Genomic DNA, 23,843 nt, shown 5'->3' on the forward strand with positions numbered 1-23,843 from the left:
GCAAATTTGATAAAATTAGGTAAAATTTTGATTTTGATCTGGACAGAAGGGTAGAAGCCATGCGCAGTGCACGGTGGACTCCTGACCAGGGTGTCACACAAAGCATCAAATCAGCTGTCCAGCATTAGTCTGGAAGGTACATTACAGTAAGGCATGTTGCTTTCTGTTAAAACACTTCCGTAAATGTCCACAAAGAAGCAGTGTGAGAAAACGACTCATCAGATTGCAGAATCAAAGGATCTAGAATACTTAGATGCATACACAGACTTGCCAAAAAACATACATCTTGGAGAGTTGCTCTTTTCGAGAGGTGAAAAAAGGAAAGCTGTCATGTCAGTGTCATCCCCTCTCAAGCTGCTGGCTACATGTTCACTGATGACAAGACCCTGTCCTTGGCGTTAAAAGGCAAAGAGCACTAGCCATGCCTGAGGAGAGTGGAGAGCATGAGGGCCAAGCCCTCCCCCATCAGAAGAAGGCCGCCTCCGCAGTCGAGGGGGGTGGGGTGCTGCCAGCTTGTGTCTCAAACCTCCCTTTTGTTACGACCTCCAGGAAAACAAAAGGAGCCATTCATTGTGCGAAACACACTTCAAATGTATAGGTGTCCTGGCCACCAGCATCTCCTGTCTTCCGTTCTATTGTCTTTCTTTTTTTAATGATTCTGCACTGTTAAAATTCACTAAATGTACCATTAATATGACACATTAATATGACAACTCCAAGTTCTGAAACATGGCAAAGTGAAGTCTTATGCGTGTCTGACAGCTCATGCTGTGTTTTGTGAGCACACATCTGTGATAATCTCTCCAATAAGCGATCATCACGTACGGAGGAAGTGATGTCACCGATACAAGTATATGTAGACAGACACACAGAATATGAAAATGCCTGTAAGATTCCATTGAAAACCATAATTTGCAGAAATGCATTTACAAAATGATGCTATTGTCTGAATTATTACAAACGCATACCAAACAACATCTCTAAGCATTAAAGTGAAAAATGTAATTCCAAAACTATGCAGAATCCAATGTTTCACAGGATTTGATTTTTGAGAGGTAACAACAATAATTAAAATAAAGGCAATATGGAAATAAACCAGAAAGTATCTTGTGCTACGTTGCTTAGCTGGGTGTCAGGTCATTGTTGACACAAAATAATACATCTTTCCTTTCCCACAGTGGGGGGCTGTGTATTAATCCAGCTCAGACATCTGTGTAACGCAGCAGGATCCTGGTCCATACCCGAGACGTAATCTGTCATAATGCACTCTTCTTTCAGGTCCTCACACCCTTCACAGCTGCTCGTTAGCTGTATTTACTGTTGTATTACTCTACTTGTTTTCAGTAAATACCACATACAGACAGTTAAGGATGTGAACACTGAAAGTTGATGGGAAGAAAAAAAATACTGAGAAAGAGACCGCTTAGTCTGGACTGTATTGAAAGCCAACGTGTGACTCACCTGGAGTACAAGTTTCCCTCTGCAAACAGTGTGCGGTGAGACAGCATCACGCTGCCCAGGAAACACAGCGCTGAGCACTCCTGTCTGGTGTTGTGGACAGACAGAGAGGTGTTCACAGGCCTTGTGCGCATGCCATCCAGGCAGGCCTGCCAAAGCCTCAGGTGCCATCAGAAGTGGACATCTGTAGTCATGCAACCTCCTTCTGCAGACACAGCAGCAAGCAGCCTGCAGAATGGACTCACAGGTGACAGCACTAGGGGTCGTTCATTGATTGTGCACTCACTTTACAACAGTAAGAACTGTGAGCAATGTTGCACCCGTACTGACAAGTACATAGACAAGGATCCCTTTCCAATAGCTGAGACTCAGATTTAAAACTGCACTTGTATGGGACACTAGAGCACACAAAAGGCCTGAATACAAAGAGATAAGGAGAACAGAAAGACGCTGGGTCACCAAGGCAACTAAAACTCTGTTCCGCATGCATCCCATCTCCTCCCCACCCTTGTACCCTCCCTACACACATCTCCCCAGTGCAAGAATGTACATTAAGGCAGAGAAAGCCCCTAGCCTACAAAGTTACATTGTGGACCCCGTACTGGAAAAAGCTGAAGATTTATGATCAAATGGCTGCCTTCTTCAGAACATTATTTTTTCCTCTGTCAGGCAAGCTCAGGTGGTTTCAAGAGGCCTCCTTAAACATGTATACATGTGAGTGAGTCCTTTCATACGATTGTGTGTGGGATTTTCAAAGAACAACAATTAAGCTTTGAGGCTCTGGGAGTAGAATGAATGCATAGCATTCTGTAAAATATGCTCCAACAATGCTGTACTCTCACAGTACTGGAGGGAATCACGGCACTGTGCTATTTAACTTGATTACTGTCATTTGTTGTGGTGGCAGTGTGTGTACTGTTGCACCAAATGTTCTGCAACTCTGCCATAGTGACTACGTGCTTCATTCCTAAAAGGAGAAACTAATAAATTAATTCAGTGCAAGTGTCTTCCACCTTAAAAGTAAATATTACTGCGTGTTTAATTCAGTGCTCTTGCATTGTTTTTTGTGTTTCCCGCAATTCAAAGGTATAAAATCCTGATGGTGGCCTTGAACCATTTTCCCAAACGCTGTATAACCAAGGTGGCAGCAAGGTAATGCAAAGGTTATTTCAGGTGATGTCACTTCTGCTCATAAGCAGCAGAAGGGATACAGTACAGCAGGCATTTAAACAGGAACAATGAGTGTAATTACTCCATACCCATGGCACTCATGTCTCCTTTCTTACTCTCTACACTCTGGACAATTAAGAGACAAAATCAAAACATTCCACTGTGAATTTTAGCATTTAAAACTTTAAACATCTAGTGCTGCTACTGCAGTTTAATCCACACCTGTCTTTGTTGAGCAGAAGGCAATATGTCTCCAGTGCTGCCGATTGTCTTTTGCCAGGTGCTCCGACTCTGCGAAAGACCTCACTCTCTGGGGCTTTTAAAAAGGGCATACTGAGTGATCGACTGGCACAGTCCCACTGGGGCTCATCACTAATTCATCAATTTGATCTTTCATTTATTAATGACAATATTAAAGGAGCATGGTTTATGGGCTACTGCCATTTCTCGACAGCCAGTTACTGTGCAGCGCCCCTTGATGCACAGCTGTAAGGCTGATTTTGTGGGTCCCTTAGCGTGTGACTGGCGCTTCCACTTCAATGGCCGCTGTCTGGCAGAGAGTTACAGACTCCATGTTTAAAATCTAATATGCTCCAATGGATGTTTTTTTTTTTTCTAATTTCCTCTGATAAAGGCAACTAACCTCACTAAATTAATTTGATAGATTCTCCATACCTGCCAAGTCACACACACACACACACACACACACGTTATCTGAAACTGCTTGTCCTAAGCGAGGTCGTGGCAAACCGGAGCCTAACCCAGCAGCACAGGGCGTAAGGCTGGAGGGGGAGGGGACACACCCAGGACGGGACGCCAGTCCGTCGCAAGGCACCCCAAGCGGGACTCGAACCCCAGACCCACCGGAGAGCAGGACCCGGTCAAACCCGCTGCGCCCGCCAAATCGGGTGATGGCCATTTTTCCATTGGCTGCTAGATGTTGCCCTAAAGCCAGCACACAGCCAACCCATGGATAAAAGGTTACCAGTGCAACACTCAGTTTACACATCCTGGGCAACGACCGGCTCTTTTATGCAGCTGCAGCAAAGTGTCTGCGCCTTGACAACACCTGCAGTGTATTGCACTTCCTCACCAGCAGAGGGCGATCAGGACCCCCCACTTACTCCGCCTTTGATTGGCTCGTTCAGAATCGCCGCCCTTCGCGTCTCGTCCCTCGAATAGAGGCAAAGCTGTTTGTGATTTTATCGACGGAGACGGAGTGCGTGAAAACAAAATCAATCTAAGGCTCATTAGGGGGAAAAATAACGGCTGTGCGGATGCGACTTGCTCCCATGGCATTTATTTCCTCCGCTAGGTTATTTATGCTTGACAAAGACATGTCAGTTCACTGCACAAATGAAGCCACCCTGCTGTCACTGTGCCTTCTCGATATTACAAACTAAGTTGTGTTTATTCAGAGGCAACTTGATTAAATATTGATCTTTCGCTCGGCTGGAACCCCGGCCATGTCCGCCCAGCGCTGCAGAATGGATGAGAAATATACTCGCCGCGATCTAGAAACACGTGAATTGTTCCATGACCTTTCGACGTCTTTGAGCTCCGTCTAGGAGTCCGACTGAGTCCCGCTCGCCAAACACCGGGCGGGAATCTGTCTTTGTTTTCCTAAGCGCCTCGTTTTCGCTTTGTGGCTGTCGAGCGCCACCTGGAGGACACGTGTTATTCTGCACGCTGAGCTTCAGTCACGTTCACTTGTATATTCAGTGAAGCATTATCTTGTAGGTCTGCAACAACAGATAATTTTTTTTTTCTTTCTACATGACTGCTTTAAGAGATGTACACGATCAGGGGAAACTAATATTTTGTAAAGCAGTAATCATGGTCACTGCTTAAATGAGACAGTGTTGCATTTCCCATCAGGCATTGCAGCCACAGTGACAAGAGCCTAGGAAATGTTAAAGCCTATAAAGGAGGGACAAAGAAAAAAAAAAAATCAGAAACAGGCAGAAATTCAATGCAAATACAAATGTACGAATACATAAAAAAAAAATACACGTTTTCTAAGAAACTTTGACTTCTTTGACTTTTCCATCAATCCCCTAGCTTATCATTAAAATTCTTGGAAGAACATCCTGGAAAAGCATCTGTAAAAGGAGAGTCACCATACTGAAGAAATTAACATTTTTTTTTTTTTATCAGAAACATTTTATTTTGTTCCTGAAGTGTCACAAGTTCACTCAGAAATGACTCAGAACATACACTGTAATCAAGAAGGTAATTATTATTATTATTATTCATATCATAAGGATTGTCTTTTATATCAAAAATGTTATTGTCCTTCTCTTCATGTTTCATAACTATCATACTATCAGCATAATCTGATCGTAATGCAGGGGGTATATTACAAATTTTCCACCACCAAAGTTCACAACAATTTTTAGAAGCATGGAAATAGTACAACAAAACTAGTATTTAACAACTTATTTCTCCGCTGTTTAAGGAATGTATGCATGCAGTAAGTTTAATTTCAATGGAATTTCAAAGTGTGAAAGTTACTTCAGTAGACATACTTTATCAATAGCCAGACTTTGGACTATGTTATGTGCTAGAAAATGAGTTAAAAACAGTCCTACAGCCCTCTGTATGGTAAATTATAACAATCAGGTAACTTTTACTTGTCACTCTAAACACAGTTGAATATTTCCAAATATACACTTCAGTTATTATCCTTTAATTAGCTGCAGGGCCTGAATGGGACTAACTTTGAGCCTCAGGGTGAGATCCTGCACAGCAGCCCTCAGTGCTGCAGTGAAACACAGTGAAACATGGTGAGTGATGTAGCTGTCATGGTGCCATACATCAAGCAAACAGGCTATTTATTCCAAGTGGTAAATTAAATGGTAAAAAAAAACAACTAATGAAAAAAATCAACTCTTTATAAACCATCTTCATTTCTAAAGATGATAACCTGAAATTATATGAGGAGTCTTACCTCACACTTTCACTCATGGTCATTTTCTCAGGAAAATCTTGACAAACAGACTGTCCCACAGTAAAACATAGGCAGCTCACTTTTCTCAACCCTTCTTTGTCTGTCACCTCATCATTGTCCAAGGACACAAGAATCGCTGGTTGACATGGGCAGGAATGTTTCTAAATGCTCCCGGGTGCAGAGTCCTTATTCAAATCTTGACGGACCCGTGCGTAGAAAATGAGTAACTCTGCTATTGAACTAGTCCAAATGTACTGGAACATGTTTGGAAAAACGACTTAATTGAGAATGACTCACTGACTGCAACTCTTTTTGGAAATGATGAAATGAGGGCTTAAGGCACTGCTCTCATGTCCTGTATCACCTTTAACGAGACCGTGCTCACCGAACATTCTTCCGTCCGTCCAACCAACCAACGTCAACAACCGCTCATCCCAAGCGGGGTCGCGGTGAGCCGGAGCCTATCCTGGAAACATAGGTCACGAGGCTGAAGGAGGAGGGGAAACACCCCGGAGAGGACGCCACTCCATCGCAAGGCACCCCAAGCAGAACTCAAACCCGGACCCACCGCACCCCTATTCGTTGTCCTGTCATTTTCTGCAATACTGTTTCATTCTGTAGTACTCTGGCTTTTAGCTAGTAGGGTACCAGTAAGCTGCCCCCTATGCTTGAGTTCCAGTAGCCCATAGACATAGTGCACATGATCTACACCAGTGGGATGACTCCGTGTCTGAAACTGGACTTGAAGGGTCCTTTTAGGGTTCGGTTCAGCTCCAGTTCAGCTCACAGCGACCACTCGGTAACATTTACATGACATGATGATGTGTTCCTTTTGGAGCATATTTTCTCCAAAGCGTTGTTTAACTCGGAGGAAACAAATACATTTCGTCAAGAGAGAATAATTCAGATGTTGAAACGTTTCCAGAACTACGGTCACATGGATGGACCCAAAACCACCGTTTTTAAGCAGCAGTACAGGAGTGGCTGGATAGTCTAGAATTGACAGGGAGGAAAACATTTAAAGCGTAACGCAGTGAACCAGCCACGTGGTTTTCCTGCAAAGAAAGGGTACGGAAGCCACGCGTGCCGTGTTTTCCTGCTCGTTCGGGTTACATAATTAAACGCCTCGTCAGGCTCAGGGTTGCGGACGGGAGAAACAATGGGCGCCGCCCGCCCACTTGCCAGATAACCTTTTCGCCTCAGGAAATCTCTTTCCCGGCGTCTGCGTCTCGCGCCAATCTCGCGATCAGTGAGGCGAAGCTGCGGAACAGCTCAGCCAATGGCATTTCGGGTCACAGTTTGAGCGCGAAAGATGATTCATTCCCCCCCCCACACAAACAAGTAGGCAGCGCGTGGAACAGCGTGAATAAAGTCGCACTCTTGGTGTCAAAGTTAATGTGTAGGAATTGAGGATTGTGTAATTTCCTTGAATAATTTCATTCAGATACATTGCTCACAAAGGTCAAAATCTTCCAACCTGAGTTTTATGGGGAACATCCTCAATGCTACCGACATTTTCTAAAAAAGCAACAAAAATAGCTGGGATTTTCTGATTTGCTCCATTATTTCAAATAAGGTGAAAAGGATAAAATGGTCCAACTAAATTATGATCTAACTAAATATTTTGGATAAAATTACACAAATTCTTGAAAATACAATATCTCTAGAAGTCTTATACCTCTATTGCAGGTGAGATATGGCTGCAGTGATACAGACATACTCATTCATGTTCTTCACAGTTATATTTTCTCATTCCACTTGACTAAGATGTTCAAGATACAAATGGGCATCACATAAGATGGCACCATGATAATAGAATCTGCAGCCCATGCACGAGATGGCCACGCAATGGCAGCTGCGTGGGAACAGTTGGAACCCTCACTAAACTTGATATTGTATGGAATTTGCTCAGAAAGCTTTTTTTTTGCTCATTTTATTTGGGTGGTGCTGAGTATGCCACAGTATATCTGAGGATTATGTTTTCTTGAGAAACAATACCATCACAGTAAAACAAAAGATGATCTTTTTCAAGAACCCTGAGCAATGGGACCAAAACCACAAGACAATGTGTTGCCCTTGTGATTTCCACCGCTTTACCCTTTCTCCACTTTGTGTTTCTCCCCTTCAAGTTTTTCAAACAGTGGTCTTTGTCTCATTTTACCGACAGACTACACTGTCTAAAAGATCAAAGTCAGGCCAGTCATCAGAATAAAAGGAGCAAAGAAGTTGTTGCATGTTTACCATTTAAAAAACATGGCTCTTGAATTTTTCAATACTTTCATTAAAAATCATTGTATTTTGACACCCTGTTCACCACTTCTCAGTATAACTCAAGACACTGGGAGCCTCCAGCTCCGCAAACCAAAGGGTCCATCAATGTACACCATTCAGACAAAAACAGTACAAAAGTAGCATCACACATCCCGTTGACAGTGTGCTATGGCCTGAAATAACTGAAACATAACATTAGGATGATTTACTGTAACAGAAGCAGGTACATTAGACAGATAAGGCTTATATGTACAGTATATACAGGCCGGTGTGCATGTATCATATAGACAAATCTACACAGAGACACAAACTTTACATACAGCTTTGTATTTGAAATGGATAAAACAGACATGCTTCGCAGAAGCTCTGAAATGGACAAATGTCGTAGACATTATAAAATATTATAACAATGCGATGATAAATAATTATAATAAGAATAATAATAGCAATGATAACAACAATAATAATTATAATGACAGTAAAGCTAATCATGAATGACTGCAGACTGATGGCTGTTGGTTCCTTTCCAGTGAGGCATTATTGATGTAGGGCACAGGTGCTTTGGACCACAGCTCCCTGGCTGAGCTGTGGGGCCTGATCCCATTTCAGTGCTTGCCTTGGCTCAGATCTTGGTCTCGGGGCCATCGGAGTCCAGCGGCTGGAACGAGGACTTCAGGCGGACGGCCTCTGCAGCACACAGGTAACCAAAGGCCTTATTATACCACTCAGGAGACCTTCCTCTGAAAAAGGACAGCATGAGACTAGATCAGAATTCTGAACATACACTGCACGTCTATAAATACATAAATGTGTATATAATGATCTGTTACACAGAGAAATTCTCATTATTAGTGATTACATGTGAAATCATTTTATATTTGAAAAATATTTTTCTAACCTCTGCAGACATTTGTAACTTTTGACAGATGAAGAAATTAATATTTTCAAAACTTTATTATAGAAAGGTCCTTGTTATCCCAGCATTATAGTACACACACACACACACACACACACACACACACACACACACAGTCTGAACTGCTTGTCCCATACATGGTCGTGGGGAACCACAGCCTAACCCGGCAACACAGGGCATAAGGTTGGAGGGGGAAGGGATACACCCAGGATGGGACACCAGTCCGTCACAAGACACCCCAAGTGGGACTCGAACCCCAGACCCACCAGAGAGCAGGACCCGGTCCAACCCACTGCGCCCCCAGTAGCATTATTGTAAAGAAAAAATATTCTTCATTACTCATAAATGAAAAATACCATTTACCGGGGATGTAAGCTATAGAAATCAATATAAATATTGTTAGCCTCAGGCCTGAGTATTGATCTTGAATTTATGACGTAGATATCAGACGTTGATGACTGCAGGCACTTTAAAACCACTCACTTCAGGTCGACTCTGCAGATATGAGTCAGTCGACACTTCCCTGACCCACAGGGTTCCAAAAGATAGTGTGACTCCAGTACCACAGCCCGGACCCCACCGAGTGGCAGACAGTCCTCATGATCCACTGACACTGACACCAGGGCACATGCCCCTTTTGCCAACTCCATCCTCCATGACCTGTTCCCAGAACAAACATAAAGGTATGAAAATAGTCCTGTAAAGTATTTTAAGAGGCTTTAACATTTTTCTGTGTACAGCGATCAATGTGTAATATGAAAAAGAACCAGAAAAAAATAGCGGTCTGGACCAAAATCTATGTAAGGCATCTTCTTACAACCTGTTTCTTCATGACCTTTGCCCTTGACTTTTTTGACTTAATATGAACTTGCTTTCACGTTTGCCTGTGATTTTGGTTATTAATAAATGTTTTGCATCTTCTAGTAGTCTTACTAGATGCTACATTACAACTGCATACTTCGGAGGAACCACGTTGGGAAAGGCGAGGATATAAAAGTGAAGTGAACTGGAGGTTCCATTTGTTTACCCCAAATATGGCCAACTTACCTGAGTACCACAAAGTCGCGACTAGGGTGTGGGGCCATGCTACTGAGACTGTATTGGTAGATCTCGGTCTGCCTGTCCAGTGTCTCCCTCACTCTCCACTGCAGCAAGTCTGGGTCCCACACATGGCGCTCCCGCAGCACACGGTTCAGCACCTCTGAAGGAGGGGCCTCCATTTCCACAGACACCCGCCAGCGCCGCAGGGGGTTGCCATCACCCACCTGGGACATGATGGGACATAAAGTGAAGAAGGTAATTAGGGGGTGAGGCTGGGATCGAGTTTTTACTTTTTAAGTCTTTGGAAGTGGCTGGATAACCTTGTGGTTTACTCTTTAAACCAGTAAGTGTGATCTGCTTGCCCAAAAATGTGTGTGTACAAGAGTGAAGCCCCACCTTCTTACAACAGAGCTCAGCACCATCTGGGCTGGAGCAGGAAACCCAGGCTTTAGATCTGTCACGTGACTCTTTGAACAGCTCTTGCATTAGTGCCTCTACACGGGGCTGGTAGTTGCCCTCATCGCCCTCCTGCTGCTTGCACAGCTCCTCTAAGGTGGGGGCTGGGAGCGCCGCCTCTACGTACGAACTCCGCGATCGTGCCACCATCTCACGTGGGATCTGATGGATATGCGGAGGAGAACAGGGTGATGGGACATGATGCTGGCAAACAGAAAACTTCCTGTCTATTTTATGAGCACTCTATATTCTGCTTTTATGTTCTCTAAGCACTTTTATCGCTGTTACTACTGCAGCTGTGGATAATTGTAGTATTTCTATATCCGATATCTCAATGCAATTAGTTCCTTTGTAAGAAATACAGCTATATCTATCTTCTCATGTTTGTCACTCAGATTGATTTTTTTCCTGAGATTTTTCCTGACAATTTTCCTGGAGGAAATACAGCATTTAGGCAAACAAACTGCTGTTCTGTAGTTAATTAAATGGTCTGGCATGAAAACAAGGAAACAACAGTCTAAGAAAGATAGAGATAGTGAAAAAAGTCATTTCACAAATCATTTATGGACACAACAGGAGGGGTATTTCACCTCAAAGAGTCGGCTGCATTCCGTGATCATGTGGGCCAGTCCTTGGGTGGCAGCCATGTTCTCATTCAGGTCCTTCTGGTCCAGCCGACCTGTGACGTACTTCTTCTGCATGGCTCTATAGACCAGAAAGGGCAGGATGGAGGTGCATTGGGCATGAAATTAGTGCTGCAGAAAGGTGAGGAACACCCATTTCTGGGCAGGTCAGTTTGCAACTATGCTAGGCTTAGGGCTGTTTTTCTGCTGCTTTGAACCTTGACCTCCCTAAAGTAAAGTATTGAGATGTGTAAGGAGGAGGGACATAGATGTTGCACAGATACAGAAGTAGGGGGCAAGGTGGGTTGTAATCCCTCTGTTCCCATTGGAAATATGCAGGTCGGGGGGGGGGGGGTTGGCTGAAATAAAGCTTTCATGGCAAAAGATTTCAGTTTTACTGACTTATTTTTCTAGGGTTAAAAAAATATACACAAAAAGATGACAGTTCATTCATTCAAAATTAGTGACAATATTTATGGTCTTAATTACAAGCTTAAAAACTTTTATAACTGGAATTCCAGTTCAAGAGAAAAAGCATGGAGGCAAGCACCTCATCCACCTGTACTGCAGGATTAACAAAGGGTACTTTGCTATGCAATACAGTATAGGGTCATTACCTGGGTGAAAGGTTGTCCTTCTTCAGGATGTTGAGGTGAAAAAGTGAAGGTGCAAGACACACGGCTAGGTTCATTGGTGTCATTTGATTCTCCTCCACAGAGAAGGTCACGTCTCTCAGGAAATAGAGAAGTGTCTGCAGCACTTCCCTGTTCTCATCTGACATTAACATGATGGCTGCCTGCACGGCCTGTAGCCACTGCTCCTTGGGGACATCTGAAGAGCAAAAAAGTTAGACAAAGGAGTGAAGATAATGAGACTGGAAGAGCAGAATGACAGTGCTCGGTCATGCAGAAGGAGGCAGAGGAGAGTGAGTTTATATAATGAATAATAACAGAATTGTTACATTAGACTGTATGTAATAATAACAACAAGAGTAAAAATGATAAAAGCAGCCCTCACATTGGTAAATGTGCAGGAAGGTCTCTCCCAGCTTGCTGGTGAGCAGCGGCTCAGGCAAGTCCCTGAAGAACTGTTTCACCATGTCTGCCACATCATAGGCTGACTGGTCTTCATAGTCCACATTGTCAGGTGAGCTCTCATTCAGCTGCCTCAACGCCTGGATCCTGGACTTTACTCCCGACTTGCGGAAAAGGCCAACCTGCGATTGCAAGAAGAGAATGTGCCGAAAACAGCTCTGACAGCATTGCTGACACTGATGTTTCACAGTACTCATTCATGTACATGGTGGCACTGCTGGAGTCAAATCTAGCCCCGTGTATGTGGGGTTTGCATGTTTGCCACATATTCACACTGATTTCCTTGTGGTTTCTTCCCAAAGTTCAAAGAGATGCATTTCAGGTGAACTGGTGGCTCTAAATTGTCATTAGTGTGCAATGTGTGAATGAGTTAGTGAGTGCAAGTGCCCTGTGTTGGACTGGCAACATGTCAGTTTCAGTTGTGCTTCAGAATGCCATGACCCTGCACTGGATAAGTGCTTACTGAAAATGGACGGTTGGCATTTGTACAGTAAAAAGCAGAGCTGTGAGCTGATTGTATTATAACTACTACTGTGGATTCTGTAGGTGACCAGGTCAGGACCACATTCCTAGGGTTTTACAATGACCAAAACCAAAACTACAGTGCTTGTGTTGTATGTTGACCAGTTCGGGACTACATAACTACACCACTTGATCCATGAGATGCCCAGGTCAGGAATGCTCTGATAAGTGTTGAAGGTGACCGAATCAGAACAAACTGCTGTAGCCATGAGCTGATCCTGTCACTCACCTGGTCTAGACACTGACTCCTGAGATAATGTAGGGCCTGCTGCAAGCCAAGAGGCAGCGGGTGACCAGATCGCTGGACGTGGACAATGAGAGGGACAGCAAACACATTCTTGTCTTTGTAGTCTGGCACCTTCATTCTCTTCATGAACTTTGGCACTGACCTGAGGGCAACAGACATCACTGAAGCAACTACCCTGCAGTACTTGTTAGTCTACCAACACATTAGAGTGAGTAAGTCTGTGGTCTTTTATGAGCAGTGGTGGAAAAAAAAGTTGAAACAGTAAAAAATGTTTGATGATGAAGACAGTGAAGATCTCTCTCTCTCTAACTCACAAACACACAGACTAAGGAGATGATTGAGACAGTTACAAACACACATATATACAACCTAATAGTGTATATCCAAAGTATAAACAATACAAAATCAAAGACAGGGAGGTGAAAATGTTTGCATGGGCTCAGTAGCAATGGGAAAGTGAAGGTAAGAAGAGACAATGGACAGCTACAATAACCCATCTCTCCCACTAAGCAGCCTTCCTCCTCAGAAAGAAAGCGCACCCCCCATGCTCCACCTCTGTGACAACATTCCAGAGAGAGAATGTGCTGGAGGACGGTGATGCCATAACGGCGGTAAAATTTAGCTGCCTACACACATAAATGAAATGTGAATCTGTGTAAGTTGGGTACTTGGTGCTGATGTCATAAACCCTCAGAGCAGAACTCCAGAAGCCTGCGGTCTTTTATGGAATCCTACAAGGACAATGACAATCACTGACCCTATTGCTGTCAATCACTCACCTTAATACAATACAGCATTTCAAACTGACCAGATGTAACATGCATCAAGTCCTGTATATGTTCCAGATTCCACAAATGCTCCTATACATGGCAAACTTGTTGATTATTAGATAAACCGTACATCACCCCCTTCAAATAACTACACAAAGACACATACACACACACATACTTCCACTCATTCATGATGTCCATTGTCTCACCCTAAGCTACTCACCAGGTCCAACCGTGCTTGTTAGACATGGAGTATTTCTCCATGATGGCGGTGAGGCGCAGCAGAGAGAACTTCTGCAGCAGACTAAGCTGACCTGCAGACTGGCTGGTGATGTGGAGCGAGATTCCTGACTGAGTTATGTAGTTAGACATCCTGAAGCTGGGCCACTGCAAGCTAGAGAGAGGGAAAGACGCAGAAATGATCTCGGTGTGTTTATGGGCCAAATTATTGCATATTTCATAGAGGGAAAGCTGGTAGTGTAGTGGTCACAGGTTTGAATCTCACCTCCAGCTGTAGTACTGCTGAGCAAGGTATTTGCCCTAAATTGCTCTAGTAAAATTGCCCAACTGTATAAATGGGTAAATAATTGTAAGTAGCTTAACGTTGTCAACTGCTTAGGAGAAAAGCATGAACAAAGTGAATAAATGTATATTTCACATAGTTGAATTTCACATAGTTGGATGACATGTACTAGATAAATGAAATTATTATGTTTCAATGTGCTAAACTCATTTCTTATGGTAGACAAGACCATCACTGACGAAAGAGTCACTCACCGACTGGGTCTGGTCAAGGAGGCTCCAACACCCGAATCCCTCCTCTCCCTTGTTCCACTGGAGTCCGTGTCATTCAGGGACACACCATCCTTGTCACCATCGCTAGGCACCGAGTTCCCCTCACAGTCAAGGGTAATCTGGCTGATGGACTGACGTGGGACCTCGCTATCAGGTAGCACGCTCTTGGACCAGTGGTTGACAAGCTGCTGCAGACCATTCACGTGTTGCAAGATATCGTCCAGGTGCGGGAACAGATCCTCCTTCTCCAGATCCATCAGGTCGCCTGTGCTAGCATACAGGTGTGAGCCAGGTACGTTATCATAGACACTCACACGGCTGCCCCGTGGGCAGAGCCGGGTAGTAGTGGGGGCCCAATCTGTGTGACGCTGGAGTTTTGGGTGCCAGTCAATGGTGCCAGCAGCAGTGACTGGTGTTAGGTTCTCAACGGACAACGCCTTGGGGAAAGTGCCTGGCTTGTGGTCTTTGGGAATGCGAACCACTAGGTCCTCGTAGGAGCGGCACTCGCTGCGGCGTCCCTGCTCAGCTGTCTTCCTGGCAGGGGCACCAGCGAGTACGTCCAGATCCTCCAGGTAGACACCGCTGCGCTTGTGAAGAGACCGACGTGGCTGGTGCTGCTTCATGCTGATGCTACTGCCACTGCTGTCATATTCACTGCCAGAGAGAGAGTGGGGGCCATCATTCCTGCTACCACTCAGTGGACCCTCCGCTTCTCCATTTTTGATCTCTACACAGTGTAGGGTGCGGAGTGTCTCTGGATCATGCTGCAAGATTGGCCCACTGATGACTGGTACCCTACAGCCTGCTTTAGCCAATGAGCACCCACGGGACCGCAGCGTCTCCATGCGCCGTAGGAAGTCCTTGGCGCGTGTCCGCCCATGCCTGCCACTCTTAGCAGGCAGTGACCCATAACACGGAGCTTCATCTGGAGTTGGAGATGGTGTCAGAGCGGTGGGGTCAGGCATGGCGGATGCAGAAGCAGAGCGGGCTGGGCCTGAGACACCACCCAGCTCCCCAAAGCCGCTGCCACCACTGCTCTCACTGTGCAGGGACGAGACCTCTGGCTCACTGAGATCTGTCAGAATGCTCTCGCGGCTGCCTGCCGCTTGTAGCTCCCCCTCTGAGCCCACGGGACATGCCCCTTCCTTTTCTCCCAAGAAGCGGTCAACGTCCTGCAGCCTGGACCACCTTCGACTGCTCCACTCAAACGTCCATCTGTCGCTGATGGCAAGCAGGTCTTCTTCATCTGAGTCGTCGCTCTTGAGGGTGGGAGGGCACAGTTAAGCACATTAAAACTGCTGTCTGACTAAACATCCAAGTCACACTTCAATGAAACGTTGACAAATACAGCTCCCTACTGTAGTGGGCAGACAGTGGCTGTGATTAAACCCACGCCTTTTCCCGGTAGTCGCACTTCAGTGCACCTAACTGAAAACATTTTAAAAGGTTTCCAGAGAGAAGTTTTGAAGCTAGTGAAAAGTTTGTGTTTTGATTTATAAGTTCTATTTTTCTATACTTTCTTTTTGTGCTCAGTTGAAGGCATGCTATTGGTCCTTTTGGGTTTATTTATGAAAACTAAAGAAATTAAAGCCTATAAGCCCCCTGTTCCCTGACTACATCTTGAACCATATACAGTATGTATGTGTGTGTGTGTGTGTATATATATATATATATATATATATATATATATATAGAAATAATAGTATTTCATACTTTCACCATAAGCCTGGTGAATAATAGAATAGGAACGGAATGCCAAACTCAGTCAAACTTTATCTGTAGCTGTTCCTATTCAATTTTGACCAAAAGATTGTTTAAACTCCATCACATGTCCCATTACACAGTGAGATGCTTATATGACTGTCCTGTCAAATTGCTATACGTACACTCCACTGTGTGACAGCAGACTGATGTGAAATTTTACTGCCATTGCGAGTGACAGCGGGAACGACATTTTCCATGGAGAACTTCCAGTAAGTAAGTCTGATGATTACTCATGATGCCCTAGAGACTATTTAATGACAAATAAATGGTAAATCATAGAGCAGCAAGGGATCCAAGGCAGGAAAAAGACACACTTTCAAGCCATTACATTTCCTTGAAATAGTGGAAGAACAGAGGTACACTCAGCCCACATACAGTAGAATGGGGTGCCATATAAAAATAATCTTAGCCATCAATCAGTGTAAACACAATATCGCAAATGAAATATCAGATTCAATATTATTCATTTAATCTGCCAACATCATTAATTTGTTTAGTTTCTAGCGTTAAGCTACTTACAATAATTTACCCATTTATACAGCTGGGCAATTTTAACGGAGCAATCTGGAGTTAGTACATTGCTCAAGGGTACTAGAGCAGGGAGTAAGGTTTGAACTTGGGTCCTTTGAACGCAAGGCGACACCTCGAACCACCACACCTCCTGCCCCTGCTACACATTGCCTAAAATGGCAGGCCGTGCCCACGCTTTGCAGAGTGATAGATAGAGGCAGTGATCTTGGGAATTTTCCTTCTTTATATCATTAATACTCGTGCAAAACTTCTACAACGTCACCCTCTTCTGTGTCCAATGTAGTGTGTCCCATTTCTGTGCAAAACTATGTGTAAAAGATGTGCTGGCAGAAACAATGGTTTTGGACTAAGAGACTGTGTGCTGCACTTTGTGAATTGTGTATTTGTATTTTTATCTCTCAGTCTCTTGGTCAAATACACTTTTGTTTATTTTGAGTTGTATGTTACACGCCATGCTTCCAGAACAGACTCCGGAACACCGTGACCCTACATGAGAAAAGCACTATTTCATGATGAATGAAGGAATTTATTTATGTTACAAATATTACGAAAAATCTTGGTGTAATCCTTATTATGCATAAAAACAAATTTTATTCTGGTATTTTAATTAATTTTAGGTGACACTTTTTCAGTCTGGAATCTGCTTTTTCCCCAAAAAATTACATAATAAATAATGGTAGTTTTGACCCTCTCACAATGAGAATTTCACTAATGGTGTGATTTCAAAAAGAAATAACCCTGTTATCTGAGGAATGGGTACACTTGCTTTAAAACTTTCATTAAGATACATGAGTTGGACACAGTGCACACTTATTACAATAAATATGAACAAAATGTCAGTAATACATGTCCAGACAAAACAGTTTTCTAGAATAAATCAGTCCAGTACGCTATCAAACGTAACACTACATTCCACTAACATGAATTCAAAAATGCATCCAAGTGCCACTAACTCAGCATAGCCATAACAATATAAACTTCCCAAGTGTCCTTCAAATTACTTTAAGAGGGTAAAAGGACTTAGGGATTAAACTGGGAGCTTTACTGATGTAACACCACCAAAGCACTTGTGTTTTAGATCATTCAGAAGCGCATTACGATTCCAGACATCTCAGAACATCCTCAGACTCTCGTTTCAGACTAGCTGTCAGAGGTGAGAGAAAATCTGATGCATGTAAACCATCAATAACAGTAAAAGTAATAAAAGCGTTCTGAAGAAAGGTCGAGGTGTCTTTGGCTCACTGTGTGCAGGCCTCGTTGAACAACACGCCAGCTTCTATACTCGTGATTTCTACGATACTCTTCCTAAATTTCAAACTTCCTTTACTTTCAAATCTTTGGAGAAACAAAAATGATTAATGACGTATTTGAAGAAAACTAAATCTGTGCATGCGTTCTTTATGTTGTGAAAGCAGGGCAAAAGGTATGAAGCACTTACTTTCTTCTTGGGAAGGTTCACATCGAGTTTCATAGAGGCACACTTGTTCAAGGTGTTAAGTCGTCTAAAAGAGAGAAGATCTGCAACTTCAGTAGCCCAGACAATTCCTCATCCAACTCAGTCCGGTGTTTGTATGGCTCGACCTCTCTCTTGGACCAAAAGTGACCAGAAGCAGACCAGGCCAGGTTATGCTTCAGTGTGGCTCAGGGATCTAATAATGTGAACTCAGTACTATCCGTTTAGTAGCCAGCAGTTCGGGCTCAGTTACATTTTGCTTTTTTGGGGGCCAGGGCCAGCAGGGGAGCCAACGTTCCGCCTCCACTGTGATGTCATCGCAGAAGCATGTTCTGCTCAGCTTGATCTAAACTGCAGGGTCCCCTCCCCCTATTAGCCAACACACTTGATTTGTTTAAACACATAAAAACACACATGACTTGAGCAGCAAAAATCCGAAGTGGCATTTTGTTGGACTTAAATGCAGAATTTTCCTTAGGACACTCGTTCACCATGAAATACCTTCTTGGTGACCTCAGTGAACCCCAGTGGTTTGTTTTCTATTAATCCCCGCCAAAAGATCTCCTACATCACTAGCAGTAATTTCCTGTTGTTATTGCTTTCTGTAATGAGTAAGAAAAGAAAAACAACCCATTCCAATCTAAGCGAAGACGAGGAAATGGACGGACTGACTAGTGTAGGATGATCATGTCTACCGGCATAATTGTGGCCTCTCGCGTGTGTAGATATTGGTCCCTGTAGGCAGGAATAGTGCCAATGATTATGAAAAAATGGGGATAAAGATAGCAGAGGACAAAAGGCAGTGTTTAACAGTGTGCACTGAAGTACAGATAGATAAAGGGCAACCGTGACAATGGAGGCAGGGCAACACCAAATAAATCCTACTCTGACCACAGAAACATCTTTTGGCCTAGTTCACAACCTGAGCTCTCCTAAGGCTCACGGTTATTTGAAGCATGTTGTACTGTGGGAGCGCAGGGACATAAAACAAAGAGAAGTTGTGACACCACGGCCGCTCTGTATTAGTCTCGTGGCAGGGTAGTGGCATGGCCGGTTACAGCACTGAGCAGACAAGACGGTCTTTTGGTGGGATTGCTTTCTCTTAAAGCCTGGTCACTGAGAGCTAAATTAACTCAGAGTACTAGCAAAGGCAGCATATCTCGCATATCTCTTCTAGTGGCTCCAGATTTTCACTGAAAGGTCAGTGCTGGGAAAAACATAGTATTTAATTAAATGTAATAATGAAAATGAGCTTTGTTTTTATAGGGAAGAATGCTCATGTGGCAACTGAGTTTTGTTCTCCATAAAACCACACTCATTACAGTGAGTAAAGTCTCCTAATGACTGGACAAGCTATGACATCAACAACCACTGAGAGTGTCATGCGTTATATCTAGAAAGATGAAGACTATTAACTTGGCTGCCATTTAAGCAGAGTTTTGCTTTCGCATTGTGTGCCCTAGGTGCTGGATCCTATTCTCCTCTGTGGGAAACAGACAAACTAGGTCTTAAAATTCAGTGGTGGATTAACCCTACTTCTCAGGTTTCTGCTTTTGCTTCTTGGCTTATTTATTCAAATGAGCCCGATACTTTCGTGTATAATACAGCCACCATATTGATAACCACAGATGGGGTTTTGAGAGAACTCTCCAATGCCTTTTTGTCAACTAAGTGATTCCCTCAGAGGTACAGGGCATCAGCAAACTTAAAACAGGTTTGTAACCGCTTTACTGGTTTTTGGGGCACTTTCTTACCGACAAAGAGGTTCCACAAGGTCCTTGTCCAGGAAGTCATGATCCCTTTTTACAGCTGAAATGTCAATGGGAAGCTGGGAATCTATAGGGAAGGGACAAAGATGCTAATCAGATCTCAGCTACTTACTTGCTTTACCCATGCAAATAAAACCCCAACACAAACCAAAACATCACAGCACATCATTCTCACCCGCCTCCGCACTACATTCTGATCACCTGCCAGAGCATAAATGCAAGAGTTTCACTTGTGTCTCTGAATACAAATAAAGTTTATGCATCTAATTCCAACAGTAACCATTAAATCAAACTGTAGACTGACGATCTCCAGTTTAAATTATGGGACACTGATCCCTCGCTGAAATGGGCTAATTTTTTTCTATGAAATCAACCTGCTATGAGAATTCCCATAGTGAGGGGATTGAATTCTTATGGAAAAAAATAATCGGTTCCTGGAGGAAAAATGTGTCACAAAATTACTTAAAAAAAACAAAAACACAAGGTTATTTTTACACATGAAAATGACAATACCAACATTTTATATTTGTAACAAAAATTATTTATAGCTTGTCTTTCATTTATTATCAATATAGCTTGCCCAATGGGGGAGCGCGGTGGCGCAGTGGGTTGGACCGGGTCCTGCTCTCCGGTGGGTCTGAGGTTCGAGTCCTGCTTGGGGTGCCTTGCGGCGGACTGGCGTCCCGTCCTGGGTGTGTCCCCTCCCCCTCCGGCCTTACGCCCTGCGTTGCCGGGTTAGGCTCCGGTTCCCCGCGACCCCGTATGGGACAAGCGGTTCAGAAAGTGTGTGTGTGTGTGCGTGCGTGCGCGTGCTTGTCCAATGCAGGGTTGCTGTGGCCCGGAGTCTGCTTCACAAGCAGCGGCTCTTAAAAGATCCTTCACGGTACACAACACGCTGAATAAAGACTGTGTAATAATTGATCTCGTGGATGTTTATGCTATAAAGAAATAAAGTTCCATGCCACTTTACAAAACACACGGACACTGTGCTGTAAGGGCCGCTGTGTATTGATAATAATGAATGTTTGACTCTGGATGATCTTCATTTCATTATGAGTTTAAGGCTTTATTAAAACCAGAATACGGGTATTCACGTAATTAAAACTATTCATATGATTGTTGCGCCCAGGGGGGTGCGGTGGCACAGTGGGTTGGACCACAGTCCTGCTCTCCGGTGGGTCTGGGGTTCGAGTCCTGCTTGGGGTGCCTTGTGATGGACTGGCGTCCCGTCCTGGGTGTGTCCCCTTCCCCCCTCCGGCCTTACGCCCTGTGTTGCCGGGTAGGCTCCGGTTCCCCGCGACCCTGTATGGGACAAGCGGTTCTGAAAATGTGTGTGTGTGTGTGTGTGTGTGTGTGTGTGTGTGTGTTGCGCCCATGGATGTGTGTATGTGACCGACGTAGCATGGAGGAAGGAGGGAAATCACCACTGAAACTGTCCCTGGCAGAGGGTGCGTAACCTCAAGAATGAGACCAGATAGTGTGACCATTAGAGAGAAGCTCCTTTGTAGAACTTCCCAGCATGCAGTCTGTTAACCTCCATTTTTCTACAGAACACCAAAAAAAAAAAAAACACAAGTTCCCTTGTGCTTCACCTTGATTTTGTTTTCAGCCGTGCTGCCGGATAGAAAACTATGATTCAAATCAATAGTCACACGTTTATAGTTTATTTCTATAAGGTCTCAAAGCACCAGGATTTAAATCGCGCCTGCCTGTGAGCACAGTGCTTACACTAAACATCTCCAGTAAAAATCTCCTTGCTGCATAAACGGGAAAATAATTTTAAGCAGCTTTTAAGCCACTTGACAAAAGGATCAGCTAAATTATTATTACCACACACACACACACACACACACACACACCGACTGAAACCGCTTGTCCTGAGTGGGGTGGCGGCAAGCCAGAGCCTAACCTGGCAGTACAGGGCACAGAGCTGGAGGGGAGGGGGGGCACACCCAGGACGGGATGCCAGTCCATCACAAAGCATCCAAGCAGGACTCAAACCCCAGACTCAAAAGAGAGCAGGCACAGACCAAACCCGCTGCACCGCTGCACCACTGCACCCGTATTATCATCATTATCATCATTATTATTATTAGTAGTAATAATAATGTATTTAGCTGATACTTTTCTTATTACAACAACATCATCCAGGTAAGTGAGTGTATATGATGAAAAACCAAAACAAAAGAAAAATTACTAACATACAGCAAAAAGTAAGACTAATACAATGCATTTGGTCTGAGAGAACTGCAGACCGTGCAGAATCACAGCATTTGCAGGCCAATGCTCCACCTCCCCACCCCCTTATTCTGCATTGCTCAGAGTTTACTTAATGGTGGGGGTTAGGGAAAGTAGATTTAGAGTTTATGCGACTTGCCTTTATAAGGTATCATTAATGTCTTTCTTACAAAAGTCATAATACTTTTCAAACAAACACACAAAGAATTAAATATATACACACATGTTCACAGGCACAAACACTTGTATAACCGACCGCTGAGTGTAACAGAGCTGAAGTGGCCAAAAGTGGTCCTATCTGCAGTCTTCCCTGTACAGTACTGCCACCCACAAGCGTCACTGCAGATTCTCATAACAGTATGACGAGTGAAAGGCTTGGGCAGAGGAGGAAAGCGTGGTCAAAGAGGACAATCTACATTCAACAGGGGCGCTTTCTCATGACCCTTCTCCCTGGGTAGTAACTCTAGCCTGTAAGGAGGTCTGGCTACAGGACAGACTGCAGACAGCTGCATAAATGCAGCTTCCTCTGCCACAATGCTGGCTGTTCCATTGTACTCTGGGGATGGAGAGGAGGGATGGGGAGGAGGAATGTGGTAGTGGGCATGAGGCAGCTGTGCCCATTTGCCTCCAGAAAATACGAAGAATGATGAAAGTGAAGGGCACTATCCATCATTATGACAACTCTCCATTCAGGCATCTAGGAGATGTAGATGAGCGTCTTCTCATTAACTGGGAGGAGTGACTCTTAAAAGATCCTACAGTGTGATTTTCACCAGTGGCCAAGGTCCCTATTTATCGGGTCGTCCCCTGCTAACGAAGGGTGATGAGATCCTGCAGCTGGAATACTTACCTTCATAAAGATGAGCATACTGGGGGAATCCTGCTGCCCGCAGCCAGTCACAGGCTTCTTTTGCTTCGATTTCTGGAATACAAAAAGGGAGACAGCAGTCTAGTCACTGTACATACACACATATGAACACACGTATCGATGCTCGCACAGATGACACACTACGGCAGCTCCTTCCGCTATAGGAGCAGCTATGGTTGTCATTAAATACACCAGCATGTTAAGAAAATAACTTTCTTCCCCAGCTCACAAAGGTACTACATAAATCCAAGGAACTGATGATGACATCGTATTTCCTGTACTGCATGACCAAACAATCTTCTACGAAGCTCACAGATATCCTCTACATCAGGGTCTGGGTGGTTTTCATTAACTGAGATCAAGACACAGCATAAGTTGCACCTTCATTAAGTCACACTTAAGTCACTCTTCTGATGTAGCTAGAGTGTACAATGGAGAAGGTAGAAGAAGTCGGTTGGCGCGTTTTCCATTTCACGTCGACCCGTTTCGTTATAAAAAGGTACTGCTACCCTCTCCGCATCCCAAGGGTCAAAGGGGAGACAGACAGCAGGTGGCCAGGACTAGATCCCCTGGCAGCACAGATAAATTGGGTTTTGCACATTCCTTGCACTCAAGGTCGCCAACGTGAGCCAGCAGTGAAACAGGTGCCATGCTTTCCTCTCCTCACTTCCCAAGGATTTCTATCCCGAGTGCTACAGAAGAAAAAAAAAAAATCACATACCCATTTGTTCAGACGAGTGAACAACGCAGTAAAGTGTTTGACAACAAGCTGATCTAGCATGCGACGACAGCGAGGTATGTGACGGCACTGCCATCAGATAACTGAGCTCTGGAAGAACACGGGACAGGACAGCGCTACAGAACAAGACGAGAACGTTTACTCTTGCAAGACAATGATAACACGGGC

The 23,843-nt window shown here is 44.1% G+C and overlaps 1 protein-coding gene across 9 annotated transcripts in view; it reads right to left on the minus strand.

Moving 5' to 3' along the window:
• Positions 1-7,459: 7,459 nt before the first annotated feature.
• Positions 7,460-23,843, minus strand: part of stard13a (StAR related lipid transfer domain containing 13a) — a 68,612-nt gene continuing 52,228 nt past the window's right edge. For 6 of the 9 annotated variants that reach the window (XM_018755401.2, XM_018755406.2, XM_018755404.2 and 3 more), the window contains exons 2-14: positions 22,919-22,990; positions 19,816-19,897; positions 18,047-18,110; positions 14,296-15,572; positions 13,742-13,912; positions 12,731-12,890; positions 11,903-12,101; positions 11,503-11,716; positions 10,853-10,967; positions 10,203-10,424; positions 9,813-10,030; positions 9,249-9,425; positions 7,463-8,589 (exon numbers count right to left, since the gene is read on the minus strand). In XM_018755401.2, the coding sequence (XP_018610917.1) occupies positions 8,472-8,589; positions 9,249-9,425; positions 9,813-10,030; positions 10,203-10,424; positions 10,853-10,967; positions 11,503-11,716; positions 11,903-12,101; positions 12,731-12,890; positions 13,742-13,912; positions 14,296-15,572; positions 18,047-18,110; positions 19,816-19,897; positions 22,919-22,990 (3,089 nt within the window). In that variant the 3' untranslated portion in view covers positions 7,463-8,471. Of the gene's footprint in view, positions 8,590-9,248; positions 9,426-9,812; positions 10,031-10,202; positions 10,425-10,852; positions 10,968-11,502; positions 11,717-11,902; positions 12,102-12,730; positions 12,891-13,741; positions 13,913-14,295; positions 15,573-18,046; positions 18,111-19,815; positions 19,898-22,918; positions 22,991-23,843 lie in introns of all 9 variants that reach the window. The other 3 variants (XM_018755398.2, XM_018755399.2, XM_018755400.2) reach the window with 2 other exon arrangements.

This window comes from Scleropages formosus, chromosome 4, assembly GCF_900964775.1.
Source record: "Scleropages formosus chromosome 4, fSclFor1.1, whole genome shotgun sequence".
In the NCBI taxonomy this organism is placed as follows: Eukaryota; Metazoa; Chordata; class Actinopteri; order Osteoglossiformes; family Osteoglossidae; genus Scleropages; species Scleropages formosus.